General features: G+C 45.5%; 1 protein-coding gene across 4 annotated transcripts in view; it reads left to right on the forward strand.

Moving 5' to 3' along the window:
* col12a1a (collagen, type XII, alpha 1a) overlaps window positions 1–15,874 on the forward strand; it is a 56,992-nt gene that overhangs the window by 21,231 nt on the left and 19,887 nt on the right. For 3 of the 4 annotated variants that reach the window (XM_042071784.1, XM_042071785.1, XM_042071787.1), the window contains 22 exons: window positions 101–265; window positions 421–567; window positions 1,124–1,263; window positions 1,850–1,979; window positions 3,232–3,377; window positions 4,141–4,279; window positions 4,441–4,577; window positions 5,709–5,838; window positions 6,084–6,223; window positions 6,327–6,459; window positions 6,770–6,793; window positions 6,890–7,029; window positions 9,202–9,331; window positions 9,469–9,608; window positions 9,960–10,089; window positions 11,164–11,306; window positions 13,135–13,264; window positions 13,547–13,689; window positions 13,899–14,028; window positions 14,640–14,759; window positions 14,936–15,082; window positions 15,239–15,355. In XM_042071784.1, coding sequence (XP_041927718.1) covers window positions 101–265; window positions 421–567; window positions 1,124–1,263; window positions 1,850–1,979; window positions 3,232–3,377; window positions 4,141–4,279; window positions 4,441–4,577; window positions 5,709–5,838; window positions 6,084–6,223; window positions 6,327–6,459; window positions 6,770–6,793; window positions 6,890–7,029; window positions 9,202–9,331; window positions 9,469–9,608; window positions 9,960–10,089; window positions 11,164–11,306; window positions 13,135–13,264; window positions 13,547–13,689; window positions 13,899–14,028; window positions 14,640–14,759; window positions 14,936–15,082; window positions 15,239–15,355 — 2,901 coding nt within the window. The remainder of the gene's footprint in view (window positions 1–100; window positions 266–420; window positions 568–1,123; window positions 1,264–1,849; window positions 1,980–3,231; window positions 3,378–4,140; window positions 4,280–4,440; window positions 4,578–5,708; window positions 5,839–6,083; window positions 6,224–6,326; window positions 6,460–6,769; window positions 6,794–6,889; window positions 7,030–9,201; window positions 9,332–9,468; window positions 9,609–9,959; window positions 10,090–11,163; window positions 11,307–13,134; window positions 13,265–13,546; window positions 13,690–13,898; window positions 14,029–14,639; window positions 14,760–14,935; window positions 15,083–15,238; window positions 15,356–15,874) is intronic. The other variant, XM_042071786.1, reaches the window with a different exon arrangement.

Consider the following 15,874-nt stretch of genomic DNA (forward strand, 5'->3'; position numbering starts at 1 on the left):
TATGGCTATTACAACCACAGAGGCGAATTCCATGGCATAAAAATGTCCTGGTCCAGAGATGATGAATCACTGTAGACATATATCTTCTGTCTCCTCACAGGCCTGGCCTTGAACTACATCCTCCAGAACAATTTCAAAGCCAGCGTTGGAATGCGTGAAACTTCCCGTAAAATTGGGGTTCTGGTCACTGACGGCAAGTCCCAGGACGATATCATTGTCAACTCTCAGAATCTGCGTGATCAGAACATTGAGTTATATGCTATTGGTAAGCATTTTTTTGTAATAACAATAAAACTATGTTTCTTAAATTAAAAACTCACTGAAATAAACCCATGGAATGCGATTTGTAGTTAAGAATGATGGGTTATTACTATAAGCAATGATGCATTGCTGATGTATGTGTGCTGTCCTGGTTTAAAGGTGTGAAGAATGCTGATGAGAATGAGCTGCGGTCCATCGCCTCAGATCCTGATGAGATCCACATGTACAATGTGAATGACTTCTCATTCCTGCTTGACATTGTTGATGACCTTTCCGTCAATCTTTGCAACAGCGTGAAAGGTCCAGGTAAACTATCCAAAGTCTACAGTACATCACCATTTTTTCTGCTTTTCTACTTTTTTTTCAAACCTGTTCACCTGATTCTTTACTGGTTGGACTTGTTTAATAATGATGAATAATGATTTTGTAATGTCTGCAAGTCAGATCACCCACTTTGTTTTCTTGCAGATGTTCATCAGATATTAAGTGCTGCTATATCTGTATGTAGAGTATGCAAACATGCTATGGGATGAGATGGGCATCTCAGGCAGTTAGATAGTACCCTCATCCATCAGATATTCTTCATATGCTGGTCTGATTGAATAAAAATATGAAAAGTAATCAGTAGTACTAGGGAGGTAACCATGTTGATGTCAACCACTGAAATATGTTACTAAGACATTTAGATGTCAACCACTGAACCGAGCCTTTATTTCTGTCTTTTACTTTCGTGATGATTGAAGGTTCCTTCCTCACAGAGACGTAATGGTTTCACTTTAAGTGAAGTGTAAACCCTGCATCTTAAGCCTGCAGGACAAGTTTTGGCATGCAACCTCTCACTTACCTCATGATCCCCCCTCAGGAGGGCTGGCGGGGCCTACTGACCTGGTGACCTCGGAGGTGACACACTACTCCTTCCGCGCCACCTGGACCGCCCCAGACGGCCCCGTGGAGAAGTACCGCGTGGAGTACATGACCGTGGCTGGAACACAAGCGCAGCAGGTAGGCACGTCAAGCAGGCTGCACGCCGCTGTCGGTTTCCAAGGATGTGAGAACACAGTCGTCTTTCATTTTTGTGTTTGCTGTGCACGGCCCACCTGGGCCAAAGCAATCATTTCGAGCTGCTATGAGCAGATTTATTAGGGATTTCCAACTGTTTGGTGGAATGTGGAACTCCACCAATGGTTAGCCGACCACCAAAATTGAAACGAGCACAAGCCTTTTGGATTTGAACCTTCCTGGCTTTGTCAATGTTATAACTAAAGGAGGCCAAGATGTAGCTTTCTTTATTAAGTGTGTAGGTTCTATGCGGTTTGTATGCCGTTTCATCCTTGTTTAAACACAAGAAAAGGAAAGGAAACTTATTGGAGTATGCTGTACTTGATTAGTGTTCACTGTAAGCACAAATGAAAAACACTTGTAAATGATTAAAAGGCTTGCTTTGTGCTGGATTTGCATTTCGGTGAGGAATGGACAGGAAATCCATCCCACAGCGGTCAGTGAAGAGAAAATTCTCAACTGTGGCCTCAGTGCGGTCTCACCCATAGTTAAAACGAATGACTCATCTGCCCTCATATGCCATCTGTAGGTGTTTGTGGACGGTGCGGTGACCACACTTGTTCTTGAGAACCTGGACCCACTGACTGAGTATGTGGTCATGGTCTATGCCGTCGTCGGGGACGAAAGCAGCGAACCTCTCAAAGGCACAGAGACCACTCGTAAGTAATCTCCTCCATTCTCACTCCGCTTCAAAGCAGTTGTTAGTCTTCCAGTGCATTGCATCCAGCTCCTTTCCACACAGGAGTAGAAAGACGAGAACTTCCAACCTAATACAAGCCGCTTACGGATGTTCTTAAATGGACTGAAGTGCAGTGTTCAGATATACATGTGATTGTTCAGTTCGGTATTACAGATCCTCATTACTGTTGCCAACTTTTGGAGGAAAAATAGAACATATGGTAGCATGACTAGAGTTGGATCACCAGAAAATATAGTTTTTGTCATGCAGAGTAATGGCAGCAAACTTTGGGCTGGGCATTTATTGGATGCATAACTGTAACAATCACTGGCATTGACTCAAGACCCAGTGATTTCCAAATGAACACTGTAGTTTCCTTGCAGTGTAGTCTTACTCCATAGGATTTTTAGCCGTTCCCAAACACTTCTGTCGTGTTGTGTAAATGTCTGTGAAATTGAATTGAATAATAACCTGTGTTGTCGTTTGGCAGTATGTTATGTGTGTGTGTGTGTGTGCTCGAGCTTTTAATTTGTGCTTTTGTCAACATGAATATTTGTCCCAAACCTAACATGACGTCTTGCAGCTTTTTTTGATTATAACAGAAAAAGAAAAATACATTTGTCGAAATGTGTTTGTGTTGTGCATGACACTACTGCATGGACATTGCAGTCTGTCACTAGGGCATGACATTCATGCCCAGGGATGGTCTGCATTGATGTGATGTGATGCTCAATGTGGTGCACAATGTCTGCAGTCCTAACAGGACAGAGTCATGGCGAGCTTCTCCATCCATTCATCAATTCATCCATTCATCCATCCATTCATTCATTCATCCATCCATTTATTCATTCAGTTATTCATTCACTGGACATGGATGTGATGCATGACAAAAGCCAGGTGCTCTGGACAAGCGCCACACCCCATCCACTGTCCCTGTGCTTGTTCATCATCATGCTTTTCATCTGTCCCCCCACCCCCCATGTCGTTCATCACGCTGTTTGTTCATCAACTCCCACCATGCTTTCCACGTCCTCCATTTTGCATTTGCTCCATCACTGTGGCGTCCCCGGTGTCCCACCACCGCGTGCCATCCAGTGACCGCGTGGCCGTCACCCGTCCTGTGAATGGCACAGCCTCTTGTCCCTCGATGCCTGCGCTCTTTCCCGAGGGTGTCCAGCTAGAGTGTCCGTGGAGAACGAGCACGAGAGAAAAAGACTGTCCCCCCTCTGCAGTGCCTCTTAGCGCCGTGCGTAAGATGACCGTCTACGACGAGCGCACCACCACCATGAGGGTGAAGTGGGAGACGGCCCCCGGTGCCACGGGCTACATGCTGCTCTACAGCGCCCTGAACGCCACCAGACCAACGCGCGAGGCAGAGGTACGTACGTACATGCATGCCACGCATCCTCAGGGAACAGAGGGCGGGAGTAGGCAGAAGGGGTGGGGGTGGACACTGAGATCATACTCTCAAGATCATATACTTAGATCATACTCTCAAGGTGGTATACTGAGATCATACTCTCAAGGGTATGATCTCAGTATACGATCTTGAGAGTTATTAATGCTGTTAAGAGGTTTGCTGACATATCTGGACCAAGATCCTCAAAGTAAAAGTATGCTAGTCACTGCTAGTCAATGTTTAGTTGCTATTTGGAGTTTGATCTTAATCTCTATTTAGTTTACCAGTTGTCTGCTGTTGTTGTTGTTACATGTCATGTCATGTCACTGCCAAACATTTTTGTGCATGTTTATGTGTAGTGTCTTGATTTGGAAGCTCTTCTCAAGGCCACCCCAAAAGGGACCATAGTAATTAGCTCATTCTAGCCTGCTGGTGTCCTATTTTTCCACACAAAATCATGTCTTATGTTAAAACAGAGACATGAGAGACACTATTTCAGCGTGTCAGAGCCAGCGCTGGCAGACGACTCCTGTTCACTGGACACGGGCCGAGGGGTTCATTAGCCTTGGGAAAACAGGTGTTTGAGAACAGCCTCCATGTCTGTCCACTGCGCCTGCCGTTGCCCACCCACTGTTATGGAAAATACTGCGCTGTGGAACAAAAACTGAGCATGCTGCTTGCTTCCTGACATGGCTGACATCCGGCATCCGCCTAATGCACTTTCTCCTGGTTGCCTCCCCAGATCCGGACCAAAAAGACGGACATCCAACTCAAGAAGCTGATCCCCAACACGGCCTACACGTTGTCGGTCTTCGCCCTACACGGCGAAGCAGCCAGCGACCCCCTGACAGATACGGGTGTAACTCGTGGAGATAGGTCATGTGCGTGGAGATAGGTCATGTGACGTAACGTCCCGCCGAGACTGGGCTCCCTCCTCCACTTGTCGATCCTAATCTCTCTTGCATCGTCCTGTCTTGTCTTTCTCTTTCCTCCCTCCCTCGCTCTCTCGCTCTATCTCTTTCTATCTCTTTCTGCTCCGCAGTGCCCATGCCGCCGGCTGGAGAGCTTAGGATCACCGACGTCACCCACAGCACCATGCTCCTGGACTGGGACGCGGCCCCTGCCCCTGTGCGCAAGTACATCATCAGCTACAAGCACGAGGACGCTGACGCCAAAGAGGTAAGACCGCCCAGCGGCCGCTGTGCTTTCAGTGCCCTCTCCAAATTCACAGCAGGGAGGGCGAGACCTTTTTTTTTTTTCGGTGGGAGATATTCCGGAAATGCGGCACGTCTAGTGCGTGTAACACGCTGGGCCACCTTCCAAGGCAGAGACCATGCACCACCCATGCACCGCAGCTTCTGCGGTGAGCGGCTGGATCGGAAGAGCAGCTGGTGGGGAGACTGTGCCGGCAGCACTCCGAGACTCCTGTGCTGGGAGACAGACAGAGGGGCTGGTGGGAAACGATTGAGATGGAGATGGAGACAGCAGACATGACCTGAACGTGTGCGCCGAAGATATTTTTCCGAGTGTTGTTCAAAGGATATGCGCTAGCCGCGTCGTCCCCTTTCCATCCCAAAAGCCATTTTGCGTGGACATATATCTTGTGTTTTGAGAGCTTCGGCCATTTTTGCTGGCGATGGCAGACTTGGCTCAGGCCCTGAGCATCCTGAGGTATAAATCATGGCGTGGTTGTGGCTGGAAGTCTTATTTGTTGAAGAGCTGGAGATGAATTAAACACACATGCGCGGGGAGGCCCGGGTGGATTGAGGCTTCAAGACAATCCTGTTTAGTCGCTGACTGCCCGAAAAGTGGCGAAGTCTCCCGTTACCTGATGGATGATTATGTGCCATTGGGCCCATGGCTCACAGCCTTCGCTTGCCATGGAAACATGAAGCTCCTCTTCAGTCCGGAGAGACCACACCTGAGGATTTACTACTTCAAGCAGATTGCATTACTATTTAGTCCAGGTTTTTGTCCAGCTCTATGTGCCTAGAGCCTTGACAGAGATTAGTATGCCATATTTACTGGGAAATATGTAGTGTTAAAAAAAACATTGCTTATTTCCATTGCAATTTTGCATTTTAAATGGATGTTTGTTTTTGACCAAGACAATTTATTTTCCTTCTCTCAAAATCCGAATGAGCAAATACTTCCCCTTCCGTGTAATATCACTCATCAAGCTGATTGTTTTTCCTGGTGTTAATGAAAATGTCTTCGATAGTGTCAGACTATGTTACTTAGCACCAGTGGAAAGGATATTGAAGGGGTTTTGGGATTTGCGACAATATTGACTATTTCTTTCCCTTTTAGCTTGAAGTTGGAGGGGACGTCACAACGCGGGTGTTGGATAACCTGATCTCCCAGACGGAGTATGATGTTACAGTTACACCAGTGTATGACTCCAGAACTGGCAGTCCCATGCAGAACCGAGCCATCACAGGTGAGGGCTTTGTTTTCCCTCATAAAGAGCTACCATGAGGCTTCACATTTCACATTAGCTCTGTGTGGAGATATATCTCACATCTTTCAGTCAGATACACACAAGGCCTTACTTAGCAGGACTGCACATGAATGACTGGATAAAGCTTTGTGTATCAGTGTGTCTGGCGGAGGTGCTAGATGTTTCTTTATCTAGGCGGACAGATTAATCACATCACAAATTTTAATTGATGTCCTTCTCAACAGATGTTGTCCCTGCACCTAAAAACCTGCGGTTCTCTGAAGTGACCCAGACCAGCTTCAGGGCCCACTGGGAACATGGAGCACCTGATGTTGCTCTGTATCGCATTGGATGGACAAAGAAGGGCGAGACGAACTTCCAATATGTAAGCACCCGAGTTTTAAAATAGAGTGGTGACTGGCTGTCTGGCTGGCCCTGGCCCTCAGTTTGATAGGTTTGGTCACTCATCTCTCCCACTCTTGTTTCAGGAGATCCTGAATGCTGAAGACACCACCACAGTGCTGGAGGGCCTGGAGCCGGACACACTGTATGACGTGTCTGTGACGGCCATCTACCCAGACGAGTCGGAGAGCGAGGACCTGCTGGGCAGCCAGCGCACGCGTAAGAAACCCCAACATTGAACTGAACAGAGCATTGAACTGAACAGAGCAATAGAACATTTAACTGCTTAGAACATTGAACTGAATAAAACATTTAACTGCTGGGAACGTTTAGCTTGCTGAAAGAAACCCCAACACTGAACTGAATAGAGCATTTAACTAAATAGAGCATTTAACTGAATTAACTGAGTAGCTCGCAGTAAGAAACCCCAACATTTAACTGAATAGCTTAAACTGTGTAATCAAGCCTGTGTAAGTAAGCATCAGTAATTGTGGTCTTGTGGCCTTTTCTTTCCTCTCATTCCCCATAGTTCCCAAGATTGTCATCACCCCTGGTAAGTGTTTTCATCATAACTAGATGAGGTGTTGGATTCAGTGCAGAGAGAGTGGTAAAGATGTAACTGATCTGTCTAATTAACTGTTTCATCAAGCCCCCACTGGACCCCCTACAAACCTGTTGGTGTTCAATGAGACCACCACCACTATGACCCTAAGATGGGACCACGCCCCAGGCCGTGTTCAGAACTACAAGATCACATATGTACCAGCTGCAGGCGGCAGAACTCAAATGGTAAGTGTCAAAGGCATCTTTCACCACAAGTCACCCAGAACTTTCTAGAAGAGGTCATTTAGTCAAGGATGGATGTGTGGTTTTAAATAGAGCCTTGCGCAAGGCTGTGTTTTCTCTTTCAGCTAAATGGTAAATGGTCTGGGAGGAATCCATTTGGCCTTGCCTTTATCTCTGAGATATATTGGTCTTGGGTCGTTTCAAGAGATTTTTTTTATTCTTTTCTGTGTGGTTTTACACCAGTTACATTAAGGTTTTATGCCCCATTATCAAATTTTGATATTTTGATAACAACTTTGATAACAGCTTTTTCCCTATAAAAGTAGGGATGTTTTCCCTCTCATTGATATTTTCATTGCATGCTGTCATAGTAAAAAAGTGACTCATATAATGTTCAGTGATACGTTAGTTATTTGTTGATGCCAAATTTCCATGGTGTTTTGGAAGTGGAATGTTTTCCCATCTAAATGAGAGGAAACCCTTTTTGTCATGATAGCCATCAGCAGACTGCCTTGATGAAATTGCTTGCTAAACACTCAGACACTGCTGGAAAGCTGGAAGCTGTCTCTAAGCAGCGTGCCAAGTTCTCTGGTCTTCCTTTCATCACATATATGGGGCTTTGGGAGCGCCTGCTATCTCCAATTTGTAGGAAGAGGTCTGCTTCAGTGAGAGGACACACACACACACACACACAGACATACATACAGACACATTCTTTCACGCACACCCCTTGTGCATCAGGCGATGAAAATCCGGTTAGCGCCGACTGGAAAGATTTGACACCATTGCAGAGCTTGCCAGTGTCTGCTGATAAGATTCTCACTGTCTCACCCAAGTTAAAGTCTCCACCGATTTTCAGACTGGCTGCTTCACCACAGAGTTGGCAAAGAGTCACTTCTGACTCCTAAACTCACACATGCAGGCATACCCTCATGTCTGCGTACACACACACACACATACACATACACACACCCACACAGACACACACACAGACACACAGACACACACACTCACACACTCACACACACAGACACACACACACACACCCTCATAGACAGTCAGCCTATTTCTCTTTTTCTAGGCCAGACATCTGTGTATAGCAGCGACCTTGTGTTCTTTATTTTTTTAACAGTGTCTGTCCTGTAGCCAGAGGCAGGGCAGTAAATCCAGCTCTAACGTTTTTGACAATCCTTCCGACTGTTTTGGCCATTAGTGGACCGAGGTCCCCTCTCTTAATGGGACAACAAAAATGCAACAGTGTTCTTTGCATCCTTGGGAAGCAGATTATTTTTAAAAAGATCTCAGAATGTTCACTGTGTTTTTTTCTTTTTTTCTTCTTTTTTGCTGCCCAATGAATTCCATTTTCAAAGAAGTCACAGTGGCAAAGCCAAGTCGGCATTCTTTAGTAATTCAAGCGTTTTATCATCAACGGAAGCTGATCTCAAGCCCATTTGAAGTTTCCTTTGTCACATTTGTTCTTTGAGTTATATTCACTTCTGGGCCTTAGTGGAATAGGTTGGGGCCTGTACCTGTAAATCAGAATAAAACTTTCTAACACTTTTTAAACACACAGCCATTTATTTTGACATTTGTTTTTGGAACATACATTAAAGGTTGTATCAGCGATAGCAGGGATACGTCACTTCTGTTGTTCGAACAAAACAGAGAGCTAGCTCGCTACTCCCTCCCCCGGCCTGCTTATGGGGCAGACAGCTAGCGGATTGTTAGGAAAGATTAGATGAATGTGATCATTTATGTTTGGGCCTTTTTTGGGCCTGAAATCGCTGATACAACCTTTAATAGATGTTGGTATCTTCTGTGTAAAAAGTGCTTCCTGTATTACTTCCATGGGAAGATATATGGAATCACAAGATTGTGTTTTTTACCAAACATTCAATTAAATGAATATGGTGGAAAGCTTTGTGTGATGGAGCTGTTTATCGGACAGTGGACATTTTGAAAGCAGCATGTTCGTACGTATTGGCACTGGGGTTTGAATGAGCCCATGTCATGTTTACCCAGCTTGATGTAAACTGACTGGATCGCATGATAATAGATTGACCCATACTCCAAATAGTTATACCTTACTGGTTAGTGTTTTTGTTATAAAATATGACGTGTGACATTAGGTCATCTTCAAGAGAGGGTTAAGGTTTTAATTTTCTCTCTCCCTAGACTCAAATTGGTGGCAAGAAGAACACAGTGAATCTGCAGAAACTCACTCCCGAGACCACATACTCCCTCACTGTGACGGCTGTTTATGGCACTGGAGAAGCCATGGACTTAAATGGCGAAGGCACCACAAGTGAGTGGCCAGCGAATGAGTCTTCAGAATGGCATGCTGGTTAATCAGTCTCATGATTCCCTTTTATTTATCTTCCGTTTCACCACGCCTGAGTGTCTGAGTGATGGTGTTTGTGTGTTGAACGGTTGCGCCGGCAGAGCCTTTGGGTGGCGTGAGAAACCTCCAGGTCACAGACCCAACCACCAGCACTCTGAAGGTGACCTGGGAGCCAGCCGAGGGCAATGTCCGCCAGTACAAGCTCTACTACGTGCCTGCCGCAGGTGGTGTGGAGGAGACGGTATGATGCTAATCATTTATTATGAAATTAAATTAACATGTGATACAATGAAACGTTCAACATAGTTATTGTAATGGTTATTCTTGATATCTGACTTGTAGAGCAGGGGTCCTGTACAGGGATTAAGCCCAGTTCTAGAATCAAACAAAACTTCAATGAAAATCTCCACTAACAAAAGCTGTAGTCTAGAACTAGGCGTAATCCATGTATTTGAAACTGTCAGGTAGTGTTTTAGTGGCACAACTTTTTGATGATGCCTGTCTCTGATAGATTACTTTAAATCATTTTTACTCAGACACTGTGTAGCAGGAGACTCATGACATCGTGCTTGTTTCTTGTTTCTTCCTAAAGGCTCAGGTCGGTGGAAACACCACCACCACAGTTCTGAGGAACCTCATGTCCGACACCGTCTACACCGTCACTGTGGTCCCTGTGTACCCCCAGGGCGAGGGCAAGCGCATGTCTGAGAATGGAAAGACACGTAAGTCCACATTTGCAACACACAAATGCCATTTCATCCAGATAACATGTACAGTAATCCAGTGGACAATGGGTTTGTTAGGAGTTCCAAACATGCAGCCCATTTCCATGGTAGCCTGCTGGGCTGGCCCCTGTCAGTAAGAGCTAAGTCTGTGCCTGTATCTCAGCATGAGTCAGACCCAGTGGATTGATTACTCAGGATGCCATGCCTACGCGTTAGAAACCCTATAAAAGTGTCTCCAGTCTGGAGTTAATGAGCTCCGTTTATTGGGTGTAATGACTGGTAGTGATGCCATCGCCGTCAGAGGCAGATGTGAGAAACCGGCTTCCATTTGGGGGCGGGGAGGGGGTGTCATGACAGGGGGCCTTTTTTTATTGCGTTTGACCCATTGCTCCCATTGATAGAAACAACAAAGGGCCATTTCATTTGAACACTCTTTGGCTTGGTCCGTGATGTAGTGAGGGTCACTTTTTCCCTCATTGATGTCTCTGTTAGCAATATGTCTGTGTTGTATGCGTGTCCTCTTGAATGGCCTCTCATGTAGAGAGCCCATGGGTAAAGAACAGGCCGCTGTTATTTTAACTGTTTTATGGCCTTATTATTCAACTGTGTAGGCTTTCTTCTTGGCATCTTTCCATTGTTAATGCTAGTAAACAACGAGCAATTCTGTATCACTTACACCAGAGCCTTTAAGTGCCTGATGAGGTTGAAAAAAAGCTCTCCATTGTGTACAGTATTTTATGAGTTTATTGCATGGCAGTGAACCTTAAGTTTTGCTAGTCTGTTATAGTTTAAAGGCAATTTTCACCAATGGTGGTAAAACGTTATTATATTTTGTGGTGAAAGATACAGTCTACTCAGACCAGGTAACTGTTAAGTTAGAATCCTTGCCCATTTTTATTTTCAGCTTATTGGCTCTGGGCTATAACAGTTTATTGTTGTTCTCACGAGGGTAGTATGCATGTGTGATTGATGGTGCATGACAACTCTCACTTTCCTCAACCCTCCCTCTCTCTCTCTCCCTCCCTCCCTCTCTCCCTCTCTCTCTATCTCTCTTTCTCTCTTTGTTTTTAGTGGAGCGTTACCCTCCCAGAAACCTGCAGGTTTACAACCCCACCACAAACACCCTGAATGCGCGCTGGGAGCCAGCCTCCGGCGAGGTCCTGCAATACCGCGTGGTCTATGCCCCCCTGAGAGGAGACCGTCCCTCTGAGTCGGTGAGTCACCACCCCCCTAGACCTCCCCATACTCTCTAATTAAGCCCACCAACTGGGGTCAAAGAGCAGAGGTCAGGCTCCCTAAGAGTATTGTTACAGCTCCCATTATTCAGCTCATAAATTGGCTCTAGATGCTCTGCACATATGTTGGACATCGAGAGAAAAAAAAGCCCTCTGTTTTGGGTGGACACTGTTAACGATGTTGTGCTTGTTTTAGTCAAGTTGTTTGCGGTCGTTAAGGCCTCACTGGTGACATGTGACCTACGGAGTGGGGTGTAAAGTGCTTGCGGAGGCAGACTGCCCGTCAGGCAACTATAACTGCGCAGATTAACACTGCGTGAAAACGAACATCTGTCGGAAACATTTGGAACAAAAGGCCATTTTTTTTATTTGAAGGCGCAAGAACATTACATTATAGACCATTGGTGTGCTCTTTTTTTTACTTCGTTATTAGCCATGATGCTGCCTCTTCCAAGGCCGTAGCATTTTGCATGAGGGGAAAAGATAGACTCTGGACTTGCCTTTTTCCGACAAACCAGCCAGTTTTCCACATCTTTCGCAATGTAGCTCGAGTCTCACTTATGCATGAGGGTGTATACTGCAAGTCTGCAACACATCACTAAATGGCTGCAGACTCAAGGACACTACTAGCATTTAGGGGTTACAGATAAGGGACAAGGGGGCTTATTTGAGCCTTATGTAACAGGTTACGGGGTCAGGCTCCATGCAGGCCAGATGAGAAGTGATCTTAAACTGCTTCATCTCAGCCATGACACATTGAATGCGGTAGACAAAGGCAGGATTAGAAGAAGGCAGAAGAGGTTGACTCCCTTTCACCTCCTGTCAAGGAGACTTGAATGGTCCTGTTTAGACTTGCCGATGACCGGCTGCTGGGTAAAAAAAAACCCCGAAATAACCATACAGAGGGCCTTTGGCAACTGCTATCTCATCACTTGTTCCTCGGCACAGCAATTTTCAGTACCGAGGCACATCAAAGGCATGCTTGGGCTCCCTTTCACTTTTGCAACGCCAACACAAGTGGCTGCTCGTGGAGGCCAAGTCGTTTGGCACGAGAGATATATCCCCGAGAGACAACACAAACAGATGTCGGCGACAGAAAGAGGTCAGATGTCAGCCGCAGAGCACAGTGGATGGTCTCAACAAGGGCCCTGCTTCCTTTAATTCACTGGTGCATTTCTCACACAGGAAACCTCCCTTGAACTCCGACATGCCAAGTCTCGTTAGATATTCGAAGTATTCAGCACAATTTTTTATCATGACGTATGACAGCCCTTCCTGATAAACAGAGTAGTCTGAACTCAACCCCAGGGTGACCTTACATAATGATGGGCAAAGTGCAAAGTCTTAAGTCTAACTAAAGCCAATTTACAAAATCTATTTGCTAGTTTAACACCATGGGCAAAACATGAAAGCGCAAACATTGCTCAATTCTCTGATATGCTACACGATAGCTGTATGTCATGCATGACTTTGCACTTTGCCTGCCAAATACATTAGGGCCCTGTGTCTAACAGGGAAGCTACACTAGGAGCGTAACTGAAGCGTTCAGTTTGCAACGCGTAAAGAACATTTTAGAAGACTGGTCTATTTTTTTCGAACGTACGCACCGCTATCACGTCTGGTGTAGCTACTTCCATTGATTATAGTGGAAGCTAATTGTTGCAGCAGACACAAAGCGAACGGAACACTTCAGTTACGCGCCTGGTGTAGCTTCCCAGTGAGTATGTTTTTGAAGGACTGTGCGGAGTGTGACGAATACTCTTAAGCCCCTGAGTGCCTTTGACTCATCCCTGGTGTTTCCTCCTAGGTGCTGGTGCCAGGGAACATCCAAACCACACTCCTGGAGCAGCTCACCCCAGACACGGCCTACTCGGTCGCCGTGGTAGCCCTGTACTCCGACGGAGAGGGCCCTTCTGTGACCGACGACGGCAAAACACGTAAGGAGCAGCCCTGTGTACAAACCACTGAGAGAGTGAATTAACCCTTAAAGGAGTACCGTCACATCGGTGTGACGGGAATGTTGAGAAATGAACGTTCTAAAGAATATCTGGGTTCATTGAATTCAACATAGAATTTTAGAACCTTCAATTGTTGCAGAACTTAGAACGTTCAAAAACCTACACCTTTAAGGGTTAAAAGGCTCAGAGTGGATTAAGAGGCTTAACTAGGATTGTTTTTTTTTTTTCATGTTTTGTTTTGTTTTTACATGTATGGGTCAGTGCCACGCAGTGGGCCCAGGAATCTCCGCGTCTACGATCCCACCACCAGCAGTCTGACGGTCAGCTGGGAGCACGCCGAGGGCCCAGTGCAACAGTATCGCATTGGCTACGCACCCACCACTGGAGACCCCATTGAGGAATTTGTAAGTGGCCTCAAGTGTTAATAAACATAGCTTTCTACAGTATACGTGTAGTTGCCAAGTTAAGACCAGCACACACAAAACAGTTAGACAGAATGCTGTCTTATGGTTTTCACAATAGTAGATGTGGCATGTATGTGTGTAGGTATAATTCCAGGTATATTCTTTTTTAAGAAAGTCGTCTTGTTTTTTTTTGTTTTTTTCATGTATAGACAACAGTACCTGGGAATCAGAACAGCGTAATCCTGCCCAACCTTCAGCCTGATACACCTTACAAAATCAACGTGGTTGCCATCTACCCAGATGGGCCTGGAGGAGAGCTGTCTGGGGATGGTCACACATGTACGAACTACATACATACATACATACATACATACATACAAGCATTTGACCATGCATGCCTAATGTACAGTATATACATTTGTACACACTACATACGCACATGTGGACATACTTTATGTATAGACTCTGCATTGTAAATCAGTCTATGTGTCTGTAATGTATGGAACTCCTATTGTCTCTGTCCACTTTGTTGCCCCTGTGGGGTTTTTGCGGCTCTAACTTGACTCCCCGGTTAGACCAAAAGGCAGGCAACATCAGAGCAGATTACTGAAACAATAGCAGTCTTTGGTCTTGGCCCGTGGTCAGGAGCACTTTCTGCCAGACCCTCTGAACTGGCTGTCCTCCAGACCCAGAGACTCTTCTTTAGGTGCGCCAGCACAGCCCCCCCCCTCTCTCTTTTGCTCTATCTCTCTCTCTCTCTCTGCCCCCCCCTCTTCCCTCTGTATCTCATTTGCCAAGCAGGAAGACCCTGGATCTTCTCTATCAAGTCGCAGTCACTCTCAAAAAAAGTGCAGCGAAAAAAACCCAGAGCCAGAGCCATGGTAATGGCAGTGAATTGCTTGCATGCAATTTCTCAATCTGTTTTTTCCCGTCTGTTGCTCCACACGCAGTGGGTCTTCTGGCGCCCCGGAACCTGCGTGTTTCGGATGAGTGGTACACTCGCTTCAGGGTGTCCTGGGATGCTGCCCCTGCCAAGGTTAATGGATACAAACTGGTCTATCAGCCAGAAGGTTAGTGCTTTTGTAATGCTAGTCGCTTTCTGGGTATAAAAGCAGAAAATTGAAAATAATAACAGTGTGTTTGTACTAGGTATGATTACATCCACTGAGAACAGTATTACACTAAAATACCAATCTAGTCTTGCAAGAATGGTCATAAACTGATGTGATATTTTTGGTTGCTGTAGGAACTGATGAAGTTATGGAGACCAATGTGGGAGATGTGACCACCTACCACCTGCACAACCTGAAGCCTGGCACCACCTACGATCTGAAACTGTACGCTCAGTATGATGCTGGCTTGAGTGGAGTTCTGCCCGGCCAAGGAACTACTCGTATGTCCTCTTCTCCAGCTCTCTTACATACACACCTCTCTGATTTGGAATTGATTTTAGAATTTGCTAACATATGCAATGTATCACTGATGTGCATAGAGAGCTATTTATATTAGAAGACTTCAAACTGTCCCATCTCTCTCTCTCTCTCTGCAGTCTATCTGAATGTGACTGATCTGACGACATACAACGTTGGTTACGACTCCTACTGTGTCAAATGGACACCTCACAGAGCAGCTACCTCTTACCGCCTCAAAATCAACCCATTCGAGCGTAAGTCCAAGGCAACACATCCTTACATATCCTCATTAAATATAGCACAGCTAATTTGTGCTATTAGATCTGTAATGCAATCTTTGATTTATGTGTTTAGCTGACTTCCTAATTAGCTCTTCCACACAGTATCTCAATTCCACACAGTGTCTCAATTCACAATTGCACAATTCATGGCCAGGCATATATAATGTTTATTGACATGTACTGTGCCCAAGGATCAGAAGTAATCCACAAATCTCAGAGTTGTTTACTGTAGTTCTTAGTTTGCATGCCCAGATAATCGAGGAGCTAATAACTTCAAGGTTCAGCTGTTATAAAGTCTAACAATAATACATTATGCTCATTTGAACTGCGCTCCGATCCCCTGTTTCTTATTAGCTAGCAGACTGGAGGAGGGTTGTAAAAAAACGAGCTATCCTGGAATATTTAAGTCTGTATATGGTAGCAATTACAGATGGAAGCGCAGAAGCTTGCCAAGTCGAAGCAGTCTTGTGTGTGTTAGAGGGTGGCTGCTGC

Source organism: Alosa sapidissima, chromosome 19, assembly GCF_018492685.1.
Source record: "Alosa sapidissima isolate fAloSap1 chromosome 19, fAloSap1.pri, whole genome shotgun sequence".
Lineage (NCBI taxonomy): Eukaryota > Metazoa > Chordata > Actinopteri > Clupeiformes > Clupeidae > Alosa > Alosa sapidissima.